Consider the following 17,125-nt stretch of genomic DNA (forward strand, 5'->3'; position numbering starts at 1 on the left):
CATGGCCAGAGAAGCGGTGCATCGGTGCGCGCCCGGGATCCTAACCCCGGCTGCCAGTAGCAGAATGCACGCATTAAACTGCTAAGCCACGGGCCGGCCCTCGGCCTTTTTTCTAAATATGGCCAGATCTCTCCCATCTTTAAAATCTGTGCATACATACACATCCCCTTCCCTCAAACCCGTCTTCCTCTCGATACTATCCTATTGCCTTTTCCTCTGTAGCCAGACTTCTTCAAATGTGTCTGCTCTTCCTTCCCTTCTTTTCTTCTTCAGCTTGCTTTGCTATATTGGCTTCTGCCCCATCACTCCTCTGAGGCTCCCCTTGCCCAAGTCCTGTATGGTCGTCTTATAGCAGATTCTAGTGGACTCTACTTAGTTCCTCTTCTTATCACACCTCTCCATTGGACATTGTTGAGCACTTCCTAGAAATGCTCTTTCCATGGTGTCTTGGCTTCATATCGTCAGGTTTTCTTTCTATTTCTCGCTTACCTTGGCGAGCTTCCTTTCCTCTGCCCATCCCTTAATTATTGATGTGCTTCAGGGTTCTGTTTCAGGCCTCCTTCACTCCTCTGGATGACCTTTATCTTCCCATCTATTGCTGAGACTTACCAAATCTATATTTCCTCTCTAGACCTCTGACCTGAGCTCTAGCACAAACGATACCTCCAACTGCCTATTGGACATCTCAGAGTCACGTCATCATCATGACCTAAGCAGCCTCAGCTGTTTATTGGCTCACTGAATGGCACTGTGACTCTATCCAGTTCCTAAATCAGAAACCTAGGCATTGTTTTTTACTTGTCGTGTTCTTTCATTTGCCTGATTCCCAACATTACTAATCTTCCGTACATACACAAACACAAGGTATTCCCCCTTTTCTTTCTTTCCTAGTTCAGCTGTGGTCATTTCTCACCCAGGAAACTATAGCCGTCTAACTGGTTTCCTTGCCTCTGGTGTTCCCTGCCTGCTATTAGTTCCATTTCTACACTCCAAAAGGAAATTTTTTTTAATGGAAAACCAGATCATCTCACTCTTCTGCTTAAATCCTTCGGTGGCTTCCTACTTCTCAAGGTCAGGTTCAGACTCTACCACAATCTGACCTCTACTGACTTTGCCAGCCTCATTTCTCATTACTCTTTTTACTACCATTACCCCGAATTTCACCCAACTGGTATACCTTAAAGGGCAACACAATATTCCTTATGCTACTTCCCCTCACCTGTGGCTACTCTTCCCTGAGAGCTCAGATCCTTGATTATTGTCAAGTCTGGGAAATGTTCCTTTTCGTATGCTTCCAGGGCACTCTTTACCTCCCTATCAGAACAGTTTCAAGTCATAATGCAGAGGACTGCTTTTTATTATCCCTGAATGTATTGTAAGCTCATTGAAGGTAGAGACTATGCCTGCCTCGTTTGTTCCCCATAGTATTCCTAGCACCTAGCACAGTACGTAGGATGTCATAAACAAGTATTTATTGTAGGAACAAACAGATGAAGTAAACTGTTGTAGTTGCATAAATAAAGCTGCTCGAATATTGAATATGGACAAGTTGAAGGTTTGAAAAAAAAAGAGACTCAATTGGTATTCCTCCCTAGTGGTGCAGTAGGAACAGTGTGCTTGATGATAGTTGTAACCACAGCATTGAAGTAGAAATTAGGTAAAAGACTTGGCCACAAGCAAGGTATATTGGGATCAGAGCCATAATCTAGGGGTGCCTAATCCGGACTTAACCAAACTCCATTTAAGTGACCACCCTAGATTTAACAAAACTGGGTTTTGTCTGGTTAATGCCACCTTTTGTATGCTTGTAGGGTGCAAAGATATGTGCCTGGCGCCAGTGCCACATAGAATCCTATCTAGATTATTCTTTAGTACAGAAGGTTAACAAACCTGTGCGGACTGTAATATAATCTCAGTCACCAATTGTATCTAGAAGTCTTTTTATTTTTTTATTTATTTTTTTATTTTTTATTTATTTTTTCTGCATGATAAACTTACCCATTGTTTATTTATTTATTTATTTTTCCCCCAAAGCCCCAGTAGATAGTTGTATGTCATGGTTGCACATCCTTCTGGTTGCTGTATGTGGGACACGGCCTCAGCATGGCCAGAGAAGCAGTTCCTCGGTGTGCGCCCGGGATCCGAACCCGGGCCGCCAGCAGCGGAGCGCACGCACTTAACTGCTAAGCCATGGGGCCGGCCCTCTAGAAGTCTTTTTAATCTTCTGTTTTCTCGTATGTGCATCATTTTTAATAGAAGAAAAAAAGTAAAAATAATCCCACACTCATATTCAAACTTGGTTACTGTTTACAGCTTTTACCCAGCACCTACATATTTTTATAGTGTTCTATGTGACACTGTATTTATGCATACTCTTTTCCCAAGTTTCTACATAGCGTTTCTAGTGGCTGTCTTTGGACATCATAACGTTTCGCTTGTTTAAAATTGTCTCCCTTACACTAAACTCTCAGAGATGGGATTACAGGATCAGAGAGTGTAAAAGTTGTAAGGCTTTTGCTTTGGGATTGTCTATAATTTTCCAAAAGAGTTACACTAAAAGTCGGCAGGAGTATGAAAATACCAGGTTTCTCAGTGACCTTGAAGCATTGGAATGAGTGAGGTGAGGGAGAGGGAAGGGGGGAGTTGTGTGTGTAAAATCTTATTGACATTGGTTTCGTTTATATGAGGTATCACAAAGGATTTTTTTTAAATATGGAGAAATAATTTTATATCAGATGACTATATTTAAATGAAAATACCCTTTAAAGGGTAAATGAAAATTTGTACCTGTTGCAACTCTGTTTATTCTATGTTAACTTCTAGATATTCTAAAATTTATTATTTTCGAAGTCAGAATATTCAAGAGCTGGATACATAGGCTGAATTCTCCTAACTCTTGCTAGAATTGTTAATGGAGCTGTGTATTTTGGTGCTGTGCCATTAGCGTTTATTGAAAGAGAGTTCTACGAAGCTCCTGTTTTCTGTGATGTTGGGTAATGTGTTTTATTGCACCATGTAATAGATGCTTTGTGAAGACCCTTGTGGAAAAGTCCTTACATGCCCGAGTGCCCCAAACTGTTGTGCTTTCCCCAGCGTATGTAATTTGTTTCTGTCTAATGAGGACTGTCAGCAACATACAGGTTATATTTCAGTTGCCCAGAGCAAAAATTGTGATCTGCCTCTAGCCTTCCCTTTTAGGTGTAGTTTTGGGTCAGATTTTGTCAAATTTGCATTCCTTTAGAGAAAATTGTTTAAAATTTAGAGAAAATTGTTAAATCTTTCATAAAGCATCCCAGTATAAATTTGATATTAATGATTACTTCTATTATTTATTTGATTTATGCCTTTGAGCTTTCCTGGTTTAGAATTTTGTTCTATTAAAATGATAAGCAGCAGAGAACCCCATTGCCCTCTAGGTGGTGACAGACCTGTTATGCACGTCTTTTAAAACAAAAAGCATTATGGAATAAAACAGAAACTATTATCACAGTTTATATATACCTATATTTAGATATACATATTTATCAAAGTACTCAAAGTTTTTTTTCTCCTAAGGAATGGGAGTTAGAGAGTGAGAGACTTGGAGTTCTTAGTTTTATGTACTTCCATGTTGTTTGAACATTCTTTTAGCCATAAGCATGTATTCTGTTTAATTTTTTAAAACCTCTTTTTTTTAACAGAACACTGGCCCAGCTCATTTGACGTGGGTACCAGTTTCACTGTGGCAAGCTCTCATAAGGCCATTCTGTTTCTATGATTAAACATGGATGAGAAATCTGTCAGTGAGTTATTTCTGCTGCTTGTAAGAAGTCAAATGTAGTGCTTATCTTTTCCCTTTGTCTCTCAGGTCATTTGGATCCAGGATTCCTAGCAAGTGACAAAACATCTGCTGGCAATGCACCACTCAATGAAGAAATTAATATTGCCTCTTCAGACAGTGAAGTGGAGATCGTGGGAGTTCAGGAACATGCAAGGTAGGATATTAATTGGAGTGTTCTGATATTTTAAATTCTGAATTTTACTTGGACCATAAAACAAGTGAGAAGAAAATGGTAGGCTGATTAGACATGATATGAGCTTCAGAATGTTTTACATATTGTCTCATATCAAAAACATCTCAACCATATGTGTATGTGAACTATAACTGATGTTTTTCTCTTATTTTCAGCAAATGTCTAGATGGCTTGACAAATTTTTCTCTTATGGCTTAACCATCACCATACTTTTTTTCCCTCTCATTCATATTTTCTTGCCTTTCACTTTATCTTGAAATATATTGGGAGTAAACAATTGGGAAATATGCATCTGACATCATACCTCTTTTGCTTGTTTCCTAGAGCACCTCTCCTTGTCTTTCATGGAAACTTGCATGTTACTTTGGTCTGTTCCTAATTCTAGCGATGTTCATGTGACTCAGGGAGGCCTGTTTCTTAGGATAAAAAAAAAAGCCACAAGCCATCAAATTAGTGTGTAGTATTATAAAAATAATTTTATGAAGTTTGTCATTCTTTAAGGTGTAGGGGTCAGCAAACTATGATCCATGGGACATATCTGGCCTGCTGCCTTTTTTTGTATGGACCTTGACCTAAGAGTGGTTTTCACTTTTTTTTTTTTTTTTTTTGTGAAGAAGATTAGCCCTGAGCTAACATCCGTTGCCAATCCTCCTCTTCTTGTTGAGGAAGACGGGTCCTGGGCTAACATCCGTGCTCATCTTGCTCTACTTTATATGGGACACTGCCACAGCATGGCTTGACAAGCAGTGTGTAGGTCCACGCCGGGGATCCGAACCTGTGAACCCCGGGCCACTGAAGCGGAGCGCACAAACTAACCTCTATGCCACAAGGCCGGCCCCTGGTTTTTACATTTTTAAATGCTTGGGGGGAAAAACATCAAAAGAAGAGTGGTGTTTTGTGACATGTGAAAATTATATGAAATTAAAGTAAAATTTATTTATCCATAAATAAAGTTTATGGAACAGAGCCATGTGTGTTCATTTACTTATTGTCTCTGGCTGTTTTTGCACTTCATTGGCAGAATTGAGAAGTTTCAACAGATACCTTATAGTCCTCAAAGCTGAAGATATTTACTGTCTACCCTTTGCAGAAAAAATTTACTGACTTTTGCTTTTAAGATATGTTCCTAAGAATTGGTTGCAGCCTTCTCAGAGGAAGGCTTCCTCAGGAACATTTAACACACACACACAACAAAAATTTAGGCTTTGAGAAGTCTGTATTTTATATATCAAACAACTTTTCTCCTATGCCACAAGAATTAAGTCGTTATTTCTCTAAGTAGGTATATAACCCAGTATCTACATTACGTTGCTCTTAGAGCTGATTTTACTGTTTGGTTAGCAAGGTAATAAAACATTCACCAGCATTTCCTTTGTTGCTTATATAAAAAGAGTAGAGAGAGTGGAGGCAAAATACACAGGCACATAAATTGAGGGAATCTTTTTCTAATGAGAACTGACTATACTTTCTGAGAGCAATTTTCTGTTAAACAATAGGGACCTAAAGGATGTAAAGTCATAATTTAATGTGCTATCTCCCCAAAAGTGGCCAGTTCTCTTTATCAGAACTAGTATTGTCCTAGCACTTCGTCCTCTGTCCTGTATTTATGCCATAAGTGTACCTGCGTAGCTGCTTCCTTTTTTCTTTCTTTCTTTTTGCTGAAGAACATTCGCCCTGAGCTAACATCTGTGCCAGTCGTCTTCTATTTTGTACTTGGGTTGCTGCCACAGCACAGCCACTGATGAGTGGTGTAGGTCCACACCTAGGAACTGAACCCAGGCCACTGAAGTGGAGCACGCTGAACTTAACCATTAGGCCACAGGGCCAGCCCCTCTTTTCTTTCTTTCTTTTTTTTTTTTTTTGTGAGGAAGATCAGCCCTGAGCTAACATCCAATGCCCATCCTCCTCTTTTTGCTGAGGAAGATTGGCCCTGGGCTAACATCTGGGCCCATCTTCCTCTACTTTTTATGGGACACCACCACAGCATGGCTTGACAAGCAGTGCGTCAGTCCGCGCCTGGGATCCGAACCTACGAACCCCAGAGTGGAGCACGAACTTAACTGCTATGCCACCGGGCCAGCCCCCACTCTTTTCTTTTTTAATGGTCATTTCCCCTATTCTGGTGGGAAAGAATTTTCATTCCTCCATCTTTCTTGTATCTCATTCTTTTGTATCTGTTTTTCTGCCTTAATCAAAAACTTTTTCCTGTAAATTCTTTTCCATTTTTCCATCTATTCCGTTGAAGCTGACTTATCCATCAGATGAGGAAGATAGAACTTCTGATTTCTTCCTTTACTTCAGCAGGTATTTGCCATTAATCTATTTCACCATTGTTCCTTATAACATAGAAGGTACTAGTTTTAAGCCCCATGTCAGGATCTTTCTAGAATATTATAGTATTTTTATTTCAGACTCTCTACTATAAAACTTACCTTGCCTGTTGACAGATTGATATAAGTAAATTATGTCTAGTTGTGCCAGGAGCACATTATCCATTCATCAGCTTCCCCTGGAGTTACATTTCAAATTTGAATTCATTGTTACTCATGTGTTCCTACTTACGTAGGAAAGAGTAGGTAATAATCTGTGTTGTTTATCTAATCTCTTAGTCTATGCTGAGACATCGCTAGGTCCAGTTCTTTATTAACTCTTACCAAGTCTTCCTTCTTTACTGTTTCCTTATGCCTAGAAATATTATAGAGTGAGCCACCCTTCTTTTTCAGCTTCTTTGTTCAACTTTTCTTCCATCATGAAATCTTTAGCTTCTTTTTCTACCAATATTTTTGGTATCTGGAGTTAAAATTATCATTATCTGTCTATTAAAACTTGGAAATTTAAATTCCAAGTTCCTCCTCACCTCCAACATACGCACACACATACATACAATTATCTTTATTTCACCCTTCTCTGAACTTGTTAGGTCTTTTATCCAGATTGTTATTTTACTCTATAAGCATCTTTGTTCTACTCTTCAACTAAGTCAAGTGACTTTGGCTACATTTTAAATAACATGCTATAACATGACTTTCAAGAACTTTTTCTTACAGGCTCTGAAGCATAAAAATGTGTTTTGTTCTGATCCTTTGGTTTGAATTCTGGGGAAATCATATCTTGGAGGTGACAAGTCCATTCTGAAATCTCAGTGGTGGTTAATACTGTCCGTACAATGAAATGTAGGGTTGGCAGATTCCATTGGAGTACTTTGAATTGACTCCTGTATCATTTTAAGGGGATCTTTTATTTTGGTCTTCGAGTCTAAGACTGAGTAGAGTCTCACTGATTTTGCTCTGTCTTTCTGAAAATTTTTTCTGCAGTTTCTTAAGAAGAAGCCTGATAATCTTTTAGACATTGAGGTTAAAAAGCTGAGTATCAGGTGGGGAAGAGGCTTTCTTTTTGGTTGCTTCAGAATTGCCCCTTTGGCTGCCTGTATCTCATCTGGAATTTATTTCTTTTACAGGTCTAGGGTTGCAGTTATGAAGTATTGATGGGCTTCTGGCAGGGTTATCGCTTGGAAAAAGGTTTTAGGTTTTGATCCACATCTTTTTGTTCTAATTTGATTTGCATGCGTAGATGTTTTGTTTGGATTTAGTTGTCCTGTTCTTATTTTTTCTTTCAATATTTTACCTTATGAGCTTCCTGAGAGTTTTTAAAAACTCAGACTTGGTCCTTGAGTTGTTCTCTTTGGGATTGTGGTTGCTCTGACTTGTGCTGGGTGCCATTTTTCCATATTTGGAAGCATTTTGTTTGACCTTTGCACTCACTAATTCCAGTTGTGATGTGCCTTTTTTTTTGATAGCTGTTTTTCTTTTCTTGCATGTTAATATCTTTCCCTGCTCTTTTACGTTAAATTTTGATGTGTTCACTTAGCATTCGTGTTTCTTCTAGTCATAGACTAGAAAGCATGCTTTCTGAACTAATGGTTGAATGCATCTTTTATGGCTGCCTTGTATTGCTGTGATGAACTCTTGATGTTACCTTAACGTTACCATTTTTCAAGTGTTAATTTTTGGGCAGTCTTGTTTCACAAGATGCACTTTGCCATGAGATGGAGATTTTTCCAGCATCTCTAGTTCTTCTGTGCCCACTTAATTTTGCCAGACGTTTTAATTTATGACCTTTATGCCAATGTTCTTCTTTGTCCTTGGTCCTTTTTCCTTCTATCAGCCTCATTGGTAATTGCTGTAGGAGGATGAATCCATATAGTGCACATCTTTCTGTCGTGGAACTGTGTTGGAACAGTTCCTTCAGTACTTGTTCTCTGAAGCTTCTGTGGCTAATCAGACCTTTACCTCATTTCACTGTAGTCTTTGGTCCTGTGGTCATTGGTGTTACTGTTGGTTCATCTCTCAGCAAAAGAATTGATGCCAGAAGGCTTTTGCATTTAAGACTGGTTGCTTCCTACAACCAATTGCTAACATTAACCCTAAAAAAAGCAAGGGAGGCCGACAAGCATTTTCCTAAAGCCGCAAGGATTCATTTCATCCTCAGTTAGGAAAAATAAGTAGGAATGTTATCTGAGAGGTCACCCTCAGGCTCTGTAAATGAGAGCAAAAATGATTAATTTTTAATGTTGTTTTCTTAGAATAGTGAGCTAACTGTATCAAAAGCTGACCATCAGGGCCTGCCCTCTTTCTGTGTTTTTTCTTCTTTTCCATTGTGAAGTCTCTCCTTTTTTGGTTTTAATGTATGAAGAGCAGGAATTATTCTATCAAAATTTAGAGTTTAGGGGCCGATCCCATGGCGTGGCGGTTAAGTGCTTGTGCTCTGCTGCTGGCGGCCCGGGTTTGGATCCCGGGCGCGTGCTGATGCACCACTTGTCAGGCCATGCTGTGGCGGCCTCCCATATAAAGTGGAGGAAGATAGGCACAGATGTTAGCCCAGGGCGAGTCTTCCTCTGCAAAAAGAGGAGGATTGGCATGGATGATAGCTCAGGGCTGATCTTCCCCACAAAAAAAAAAAAAAAAAAAGAATAAAAACTTAGTGTTTAGAAAGTGCTTTTTTGGGAAGTGAGGCCCAAGCATTTTCTTGGTTATAAGACTGAAAATATGACTCTCCCTTGTGTTTTGTGCCTATCACCAGTTATATGCAGATTAAATGCTTTATGAGAACAAAGCCGGTATCTGCACTACAGTTGGATTGGGCCAATTAAAAAATAGCTGAATATCCTCTCACCCTGTATTTTTCATAATATAGAAAAAGGATATGTGATAATACGTGAAAATCTGTGCTTTATGTTAGTTGCCTTACAAAATTTTGAGCCTCTCACATCCTTTATAGAGCATCTTCGTAGGCTTATAACAATTGTTGTGGTTCCATTTCTTCCTGAAATGTGTTCTTTCTCTATCTGATGAGTTGTTTTGTAATGTACACTGTCTTACAAAATAGTTGAAATGTTTCTCCAGCACTCTTTTGTTTAGTAGCTTGACCTTCTTTTTCCTTTTTTAAAAAAAAATTTTGTTAAAAACCGTGTTCTGTCCTCATCCATCTCCTAGCTACCATTTATTTAAGATAGTCAAGGTCATTAAATCATAAAAAATTGTTTGAATGTTTATGGGCTTATAACACACAGAGAAAAGTCATAAGTGTACACTTTAATTTTTGCAGACTGCTCATACCTAGGTAACTAGCACTCAGATCAAGAAATAGAACAGAAGTCCCCCTTGTGCCACCTTCCAGTCACAACCTCCCCTGAACCTCGTCCCCTGTAACTACCGTCCTGACTTCTAACGGGATGGTTTTGCCTGTGTTGTTCAAAATCTTAAAGTTGCTGATAACCTTAGAAGTCATCTTAGAATCCTTTTTAACGATCTTGACAGACGGCCCAGCAATTGCTTGAACATTTAAACATTTAAAAGGCAGTTTATTCCATTTGGTGGTGGCTGTAATTGTGGTGTAGTAATGATCATCTAAAACTTGCCTTCCAGGAACTGATTCATGGTTCTTATTCTGCTCTTGAGATCTCTGTACAAGGTGGAGTAGCCACCTTTCATGATGATTTTCTCTTCTTTAGGAGCTGCCCTTCCAGCTGCAGTAAATAGGAGCCAGGAAAGCTTTTGACTAAAGATGGGATCACCACATTCTCCAGAGAATCAGAAATTTTGAAGTAACAGAAACAGACTGAGAGAGTTGGGGCTTGAGTCAAATGAATGAGGCGTAGTTGTTCCATCATCCTTAGGTTCTTTGAGGTGCTCCAGTGTCTTTCCAATAAATTCTTATTTTTGCTTAAAGTAGCCCAAGTTGTTGTCTGGTAACTTGAACCCTTTGTAACATAACTACAAAAGTGATCTATTTTTGAATAGTTGAGGAAGTACCTTGTGTCTTTATTCTTCTCTTTCCTTCTCAGCCATTTCTTAGTAGTTAATACTGTCTCTAAACCTGTCACTCTCCTACACTGGGTACTTCTAGAATCTGCTTTGCTGGTTATTGAATCACCCCCAGGGGCCAGGCAGTGCCGTTAACAATCAAACATAGTATAGTACTTTAGGTGTAGTCTGAGCAAGGTATCGTTATTTAGTGGAAAATAAACTCCCCGGTGGAGACCTGATTTTGTTCTGGTTCTGTGCTTAACTTGCTTAAGACCCAGGGCAGTTGTCTTTTGGTCTTGGTTTTCTCTTCTGTAAAGTGAGCAGTTTGGATCAGATCCCTTTTAAAGCCACTACCTGGGGGCCGGCCCCGTGGCTTAGCGGTTAAGTGCGTGCGCTCTGCTGCCGGCGGCCCGGGTTCGGATCCCGGGTGCGCACCGAGGCACCACTCCTCCAGCCATGCTGAGGCCGCGTCCCACATACAGCAACTAGAAGGATGTGCAGCTATGACAGACAACTATGTACTGGGGCTTTGGGGGAAAAATAAATAAATAAAATCTTTAAAAAAAAAAAAAAAAAAAAAAAAAAATAAAGCCACTACCTGATGTTACATTATATGGTCACTTAGGGAGCAGCACAGATTAACAGTTGGGACTAAATACCTCTTTAATTCAGAGATATTTCTAGGAATTCTGCCAGAGATTATACTGACTCTCTTTGTAGCCATTCATTCCCTGAATTCCTCCTTAAGTTTCTAGCCAGCTTTACTTCAATTAGTACATGTACAGATGAGCTTTTGAACTGTTGAAGAACTTTATATTTCTAAATTGTTAGTCTGGGCCTGTCTTTGCACTCTGCTGACTCTTGCTGTTTGCCTTACCTAATTTAATACACAGATTTGTAAAGTGACAACATGATGTTGCGGAAAACAAAGCCTGAAATCAGACCTGGCTTTGAAGATCCTTAGCCTACCACTTTCAAGCAATGTGACTCTGGGCAAATCATGTAACCTCTTTAATCCTCAGTTTCCCTGTCTGTAGAATATGGATAATTACTTCCGCTTCTAATTCAGAGGTCTGTTGGGATTGTCAACTGAGGTGAAACTACTTAATAAACTTAGTATTCTGTTACCATCAGTCATCAAAACCATTTCTATAAATGTTGAATGGACTCCTTTGGCTGACATTCTTCCATGACTATGTGATCACTTAATCTGAGTGTACTTAATGGATTGGACAGATTTGGAGTAAACTTTGGACTTGATGTCCCTTATTTTAATGCTTTTCACTAGCTAATCTTTGAAAATGCAGTAGCCTCTGGGTTAGTAGCTACTTAGCCCATTTCTAAGCAGATGATGGGCCTCTGGGACTGTAGCAAATCTACATTCTTCCCTGCTCTGGCCCCAAGAGATCTGCTGTTCAGCACCGCTCTTCGTAAGGGAGTCATTTTCAGGCTAGCGTTTCCAGTATTTTAAGGATCTTGGGGGCAGTTCTGCCACTGAACCTTGTCCATTGTTGTTACCCTAATGTTCTTTTAAACCTAGTAGTGAGGTAGCATTGAATCAAAGCTGGAATTTTCAAGTGACCCAGCATCACTCATCGTATATACGTTGTCAGAACAGCTGCTCAAGATCTGTCGTAGTAGTTTATGTGACCAGAATCATGCCACTTGTCTCTTCTCACATATGCTACGTAGACACTGGTCAGTAATTTAGATGTGAGGGCATAAGTAGCAATGATAGCTTGAGCTGCCTACCTGCTTCTTGTTTGAATCAAAACTTACTCAGTGGTTCATCCTGGAGGCTCACAGTTCTGTCTTTTGACTGGAATGTGGAATTCAACATGTCTGGGTTTCTGAAACAATTTTCTTCCATTGAACTCTTGGTGAGGTTTGTCAGCAAGGCAGTCTGTCCCTCTGGTAGAACACTTTTTAGAGAATTTAACTGAGTACTTCAGCTGTGTTACTTTCACTGAGCTAAAGCATAAGCAGCCAAGTGTTTTTGTTGTGACCTTCATGATGAGGGAAATTGATCGATTATGCATGACCTAGTAGAGACTTTTAGAAATTTAATCTGTAAAGACACATTACTATTAGTGTCTTTGAAGTTGTTATTACCAAGTATGTTACAGAACTTATTTTAAGAACAAGTTTCACCTGTATTTCTTACTGTTTCATTTGTTCAGACTCAGATTGTTTGGGCATCTTAATTTTGCTCTGGATTTTATATGCTGACCTGTCCTGAAGATTCCAGAGGTTTAAATGAATTCAGAGAAACATCATCTTAACCATTGTCAGCAACAGATCTAGACGTAACTCAGGAGTTTTTGACTGAGTTTTATAGCTCAGTAGTTTCTGACAAGACTCTTGGCCTTTTTTAAGGCTAAACAGAGAGGGAGGAGGGAAACAGACAGACAGACATGGAGAGAGGGAAGAAAAAAAGGATATTGGCTGTGGGTTTCATGAACTTGTATAGTAGTAGGCTTATCTTAGTGAGAGTATTGCTCAGTGCTCCTGAAGCTGTGTTGCCTTCTATTTTTCCTATGGTAGGATTAACCATGCTTTTGTTCCTCATCTCAATTGCAGGTGTGTTCATCCTCGAGGGGGTGTGATTCAGAGTGTTTCTTCGTGGAAGCATGGCTCGGGCACGCAGTATGTTAGCAGCCGGCAAACACAGTCATGGACTGCTGTGACTCCCCAGCAGACTTGGGCTTCACCTGCAGAAGTTGTTGACCTTACCTTGGATGAGGATAGCAGACGTAAATACCTACTGTAATACAATGTCGCTGTGTTTCCTCTGCACTGTTCCCTTCCACTTCCTCCTCCTCCTCTTTGTGACATGGAAGTTCATTGTCATAGCTTCAGCCTCAGAAGCTGTTTGTGGCATTTGTATAATCAAAACTCATGGAAAATTGCCCCCCTCCTTTTTTTTTTTAATTAAAAGAAGTCACTTAGGAAAATAACTTATCACAGAGAAAAGAATTTCTTCTTTCCTTCAGTAGGAATATGAGAATGATGAATTTTATTAGACAGCTTCATTTTACTTGGTGACTTTTAATCTTAGGAAACTCTGCCTTCCTTTTAGAATAATATTTCAATTACCAGGTGAAATGGATTTCAGTTTTTGAAACTTGTATTTATTTTTCTGTGTAATAAAATTAATGTCTAGACTTGACCACTGTCAGCCCACCCATTGGCACTCCCACCTTAGGGCATCTGCACACATGTTAGTCAGGTCTTTATTGGCACCTACTAGGGCATGTGCATTTGAAAACCTGTCCTTAAAAATAGAAGACAGAAGTATTTTCTTCTAGCTTAAGTCTTCTGCCTTCTTTCCTGACTTTGCTCCTGGCTGACTTCCCACAACACAAATAATTGTCATGCCCCTTTGTGTTTATAAAAACTGCTAAGGTGACTTAGTTGGTCTCCTTGTTGCAATAATTCATAACTCTTTGGCAAATGTCTCCTTTTGGGGCAGAGGCATTTCTGATAGATACCCACCATGAGGTTTTCTGGGCATCTGAAGAGAGTATTGAGAAATCAGTAGGAAAATCTCTCTCCTTCAGCTTTTTTTCCTGGTTTATTCAAATAATGGGAGAACATAGAAACCTATTACTTAGGTAGAATATAAAAAGTTGTGTGGTTTCTGAGGCTATGGGCACTTGCAAATCTGAGAGGACAGTGCCGCCTTTCATAGCTAGTCTCTCCATAAAGGATGTTCAACAACTGTTTAACACTTGAGCTGAAGGTGACCTGATGCTATATTTGGGTATTTTTCTCCTCTACCTTCTAAAAGTGGAAAAATCAAAATACACCATAAGAAACCATATGCAAAGCACATTATTGGCACTGTAGGTTTTATAGTACCTGAAAGGAATAGCAAAGGGTAGTAGGAGCTTCAGGGAATTCAGGAAATGCCAGTGTTGGAGTTTTGTGGCATTAGTTACTACCTTTTTTCCTATAACATGTTATAGTTAGTAGTGAATTATTTTACAAGCAATACCTAAAGTTAGAACACTATGTACTGTGCACAGGGAGGAGTGAAGTAATATTGGCTTAGAAGACCTCACCTTTTGTTTTTCCACAGTTTTTATTTGCTGTTTTTCTTTCTATTTTTACCATATAATGTTGCTTTAGCCCTTTGCCTCCCTCCCCAAATGCCTTGGTGGCTCTTTCTTATCATAAGAGCATGGGAACTACCGTTTTCAGTTTTCATTCAGCGGACACACATTTACCAAGTGCCTATTCTGTGTAAGGCACTGTGCGGGGTGGGTGCTGTGGGGCTGCTGAGATGAATGAGACACTCCTGCGTGCGCATGCATCAGAGTCTGCCTGGCTCCACCTGGCTGGCCTTTTCTTCTATTTTTTGTAAAGACTCGATTCTCTCTTTACTCTACTTCCTGCTGCTTTAATTCTTCCTTATACCTCTTTCATAGGAGTGCATTTAAGCATGTGTTCTTTGATCTTCTCTGATAGCATCTCATTGGATTCTGGCCTCTGTTCTTCATCAACTTTTTATTTTTCTGTCAATCTACTTTTAATAGATCAGGCTTTTAAAAGATCATGAACCTCCAGTTTTAGCACCTCGTATATCAAGTCTCTCATGGCCACAATTCTAGACAAAACCAAAGACCCAGAGGCCAGAGCGAAATAGGACCTTCTGCAGATTCACTACTGGTGTAACTTGGACCTTCATGTTTTACTTTAGGATTAATTTATTGAATTTTACTGTTACATGTTGTTTTTGACTTGAATTAAAATGCTAGACAAAGCAGAAATGTACCATTTCTGGTCTGTGTTTTCCAGGAAAATCATTGGGACAAGAATAGAGTGGATCATATGACTTGAAGTTTTTGCAGCTTAATTATTCCCCGGTATCAGGGCAGAGCCCCATTATAAAGAAGGTTTTTGCATTACCTGTTCTTATGTTAACAGTATGTTTTGTCTTATTCTATACAGCATGTGATTTCCCATGACATACTTTCTTTAGCCACTAAAAATCATCCTCTAAAGAGAATTCTTTTGGTGTGCTGTGTGCACTGTGGATTGGGATCAGAGAGTGCAGTTGTAACCAAGCTCTTTTCTGTCCTTTTGCTTTTATATCAGGTTGCACTTTGCCCTCATCTGTCCCTATTCCAGCACCAAGACTACCTGACTTGATGCACCAGAACAGAGATTTAGAAATGAAGATGCAAAAAGGGGAGGGGAAGGGATGGTAGAGATAATTAGCTTTTTCTCTACCAGGTTGGGACTTTTCCAATAGTTATAGTTACTAACTAACTATAGAGAGACTATGTTTCAACTCTTATTTCATTGCCAGAACTTGTGGAATGGGGATGTTGTTTCTGGCAAGGTATTTATTAATGATAAAATTCTGTGGTAAACAACTCCTGTGACATTTGAATTTTTTTTTTTAAAGGAATCTTTTTTCACCAAAGTTTTGCATTTGGTAGCATAAATACTTCTTTATGCTTCACAGGACATTGTTCAAAGTAATATCTGCTAAAATGGTACACTTGGATCACAGATTGGTTTATGGCACTAATTTGGTTGTCCCGTCGTGTCTGTCCCCCCCTCCCCCAATTTGAAACCACAAAGCTGTAACTTAGCTGTTGAATCATCATGACTGCCCTATAACATATAATTGCTGCTCACCAGTAGTTGTCTTTTCATTTTGATGGAAGGGGCCAGACTGAATGGACTCCATTATTCTTTACAATTGAGCATCCCATAAACTCTGCTTTTATTATTATCAGTTGTGAATATGAACTGGCTGATTTGCTAATTTAGTCAATTGTTCATTGTTACTTTTAGCAGATTAGCTCCATAGGTAACTTAAAAATGAATTGTTGCCTGCTTTTTTATACTGTGTCACAAGGTTTTTCAAAAAGCTCGGGACACAATTTTGACTTTCAGTTTAAACTTTTTTTTAAAGGCAAAGAGCCCCTAATCCCTGTTTTCCAGTATGTGTATGATGTGACTTCCATGTATATATAAAAATGATCACGCCCTAACCAGACTTCCTCAGATTGTGCACTGTTTGTTTAAAATAATTACGTATTTTAGTCCAATGCTGTTGTATTTTTTCATTTTATTTAAAACACTACGTACTTATTCTTTTAACAAATTTTAAAGGGTAGTGATCTTAAAAAAAAATCACTGGATAACTAGGAAATATTTTTGTTGTTGTTTTGCTTTGTTTTTTAAAAGAGTACAAAGGTCATTGAAGCCTTTTGCTCCTCTTACCGTGAAAATGAAATGTTAGCCATTGTATGGCTAGGAACCAATGCACTTGGTGGTTAACAGATCTGCTGTTGCTGGAGTGTGAGCGTGGACTTGATGCAGTGACGACAAATCATTGCTTAGAATTAATGTTTTAAAATGTGCAACTCTAGTTTTTAAAACAAAATTTGGTTCTTCTTTACATTCATTATTTAGTTTTTGTTTCCATTTAGTATTTAATGGTCTTTGGAGAAAAAAATAATAAAACAGAGTGTTATATATATATTTTTTGGTGCAAGATAAGATTTTCTGTTTTTTGAAATAAGTCTGTAGCATAAAGGTTAAACTATTTTAAGACAAAATAAAATAGAGTGTATTTAAACAATGATAATTTCTGAGGATTTTTTTTTTCTATCTGCTTCAGTTAATTAGATGGTGCCTGGAGCAGCTCCCAAGTTAGCTTTTGGATGTGAAAGTGAATTATATTTTGTTATCAGATCTTGTTGTTATAAGATGCCTGATTTTTCCAAGCAATAGCTGTATCGTATTGCCAAAATGTTTTGCAAGTGGCCTTTTGTCTGTTAGATCTAG

General features: G+C 38.9%; 1 protein-coding gene across 2 annotated transcripts in view; it reads left to right on the top strand.

Annotated features, from left to right (window-relative positions):
• The window catches only part of ARK2N (arkadia (RNF111) N-terminal like PKA signaling regulator 2N), a 79,195-nt gene extending 62,276 nt beyond the window's left edge, over positions 1-16,919 (top strand). For both annotated transcript variants that reach the window (XM_004422498.3, XM_004422499.3), the window contains 2 exons: positions 3,848-3,974; positions 12,899-16,919. In XM_004422498.3, the coding sequence (XP_004422555.1) occupies positions 3,848-3,974; positions 12,899-13,088 (317 nt within the window). In that variant the 3' untranslated portion in view covers positions 13,089-16,919. The remainder of the gene's footprint in view (positions 1-3,847; positions 3,975-12,898) is intronic.
• Positions 16,920-17,125: the final 206 nt, after the last annotated feature.

This window comes from Ceratotherium simum, chromosome 14 (assembly GCF_057802395.1).
Source record: "Ceratotherium simum simum isolate JZ-2026a chromosome 14, ASM5780239v1, whole genome shotgun sequence".
In the NCBI taxonomy this organism is placed as follows: domain Eukaryota; kingdom Metazoa; phylum Chordata; class Mammalia; order Perissodactyla; family Rhinocerotidae; genus Ceratotherium; species Ceratotherium simum.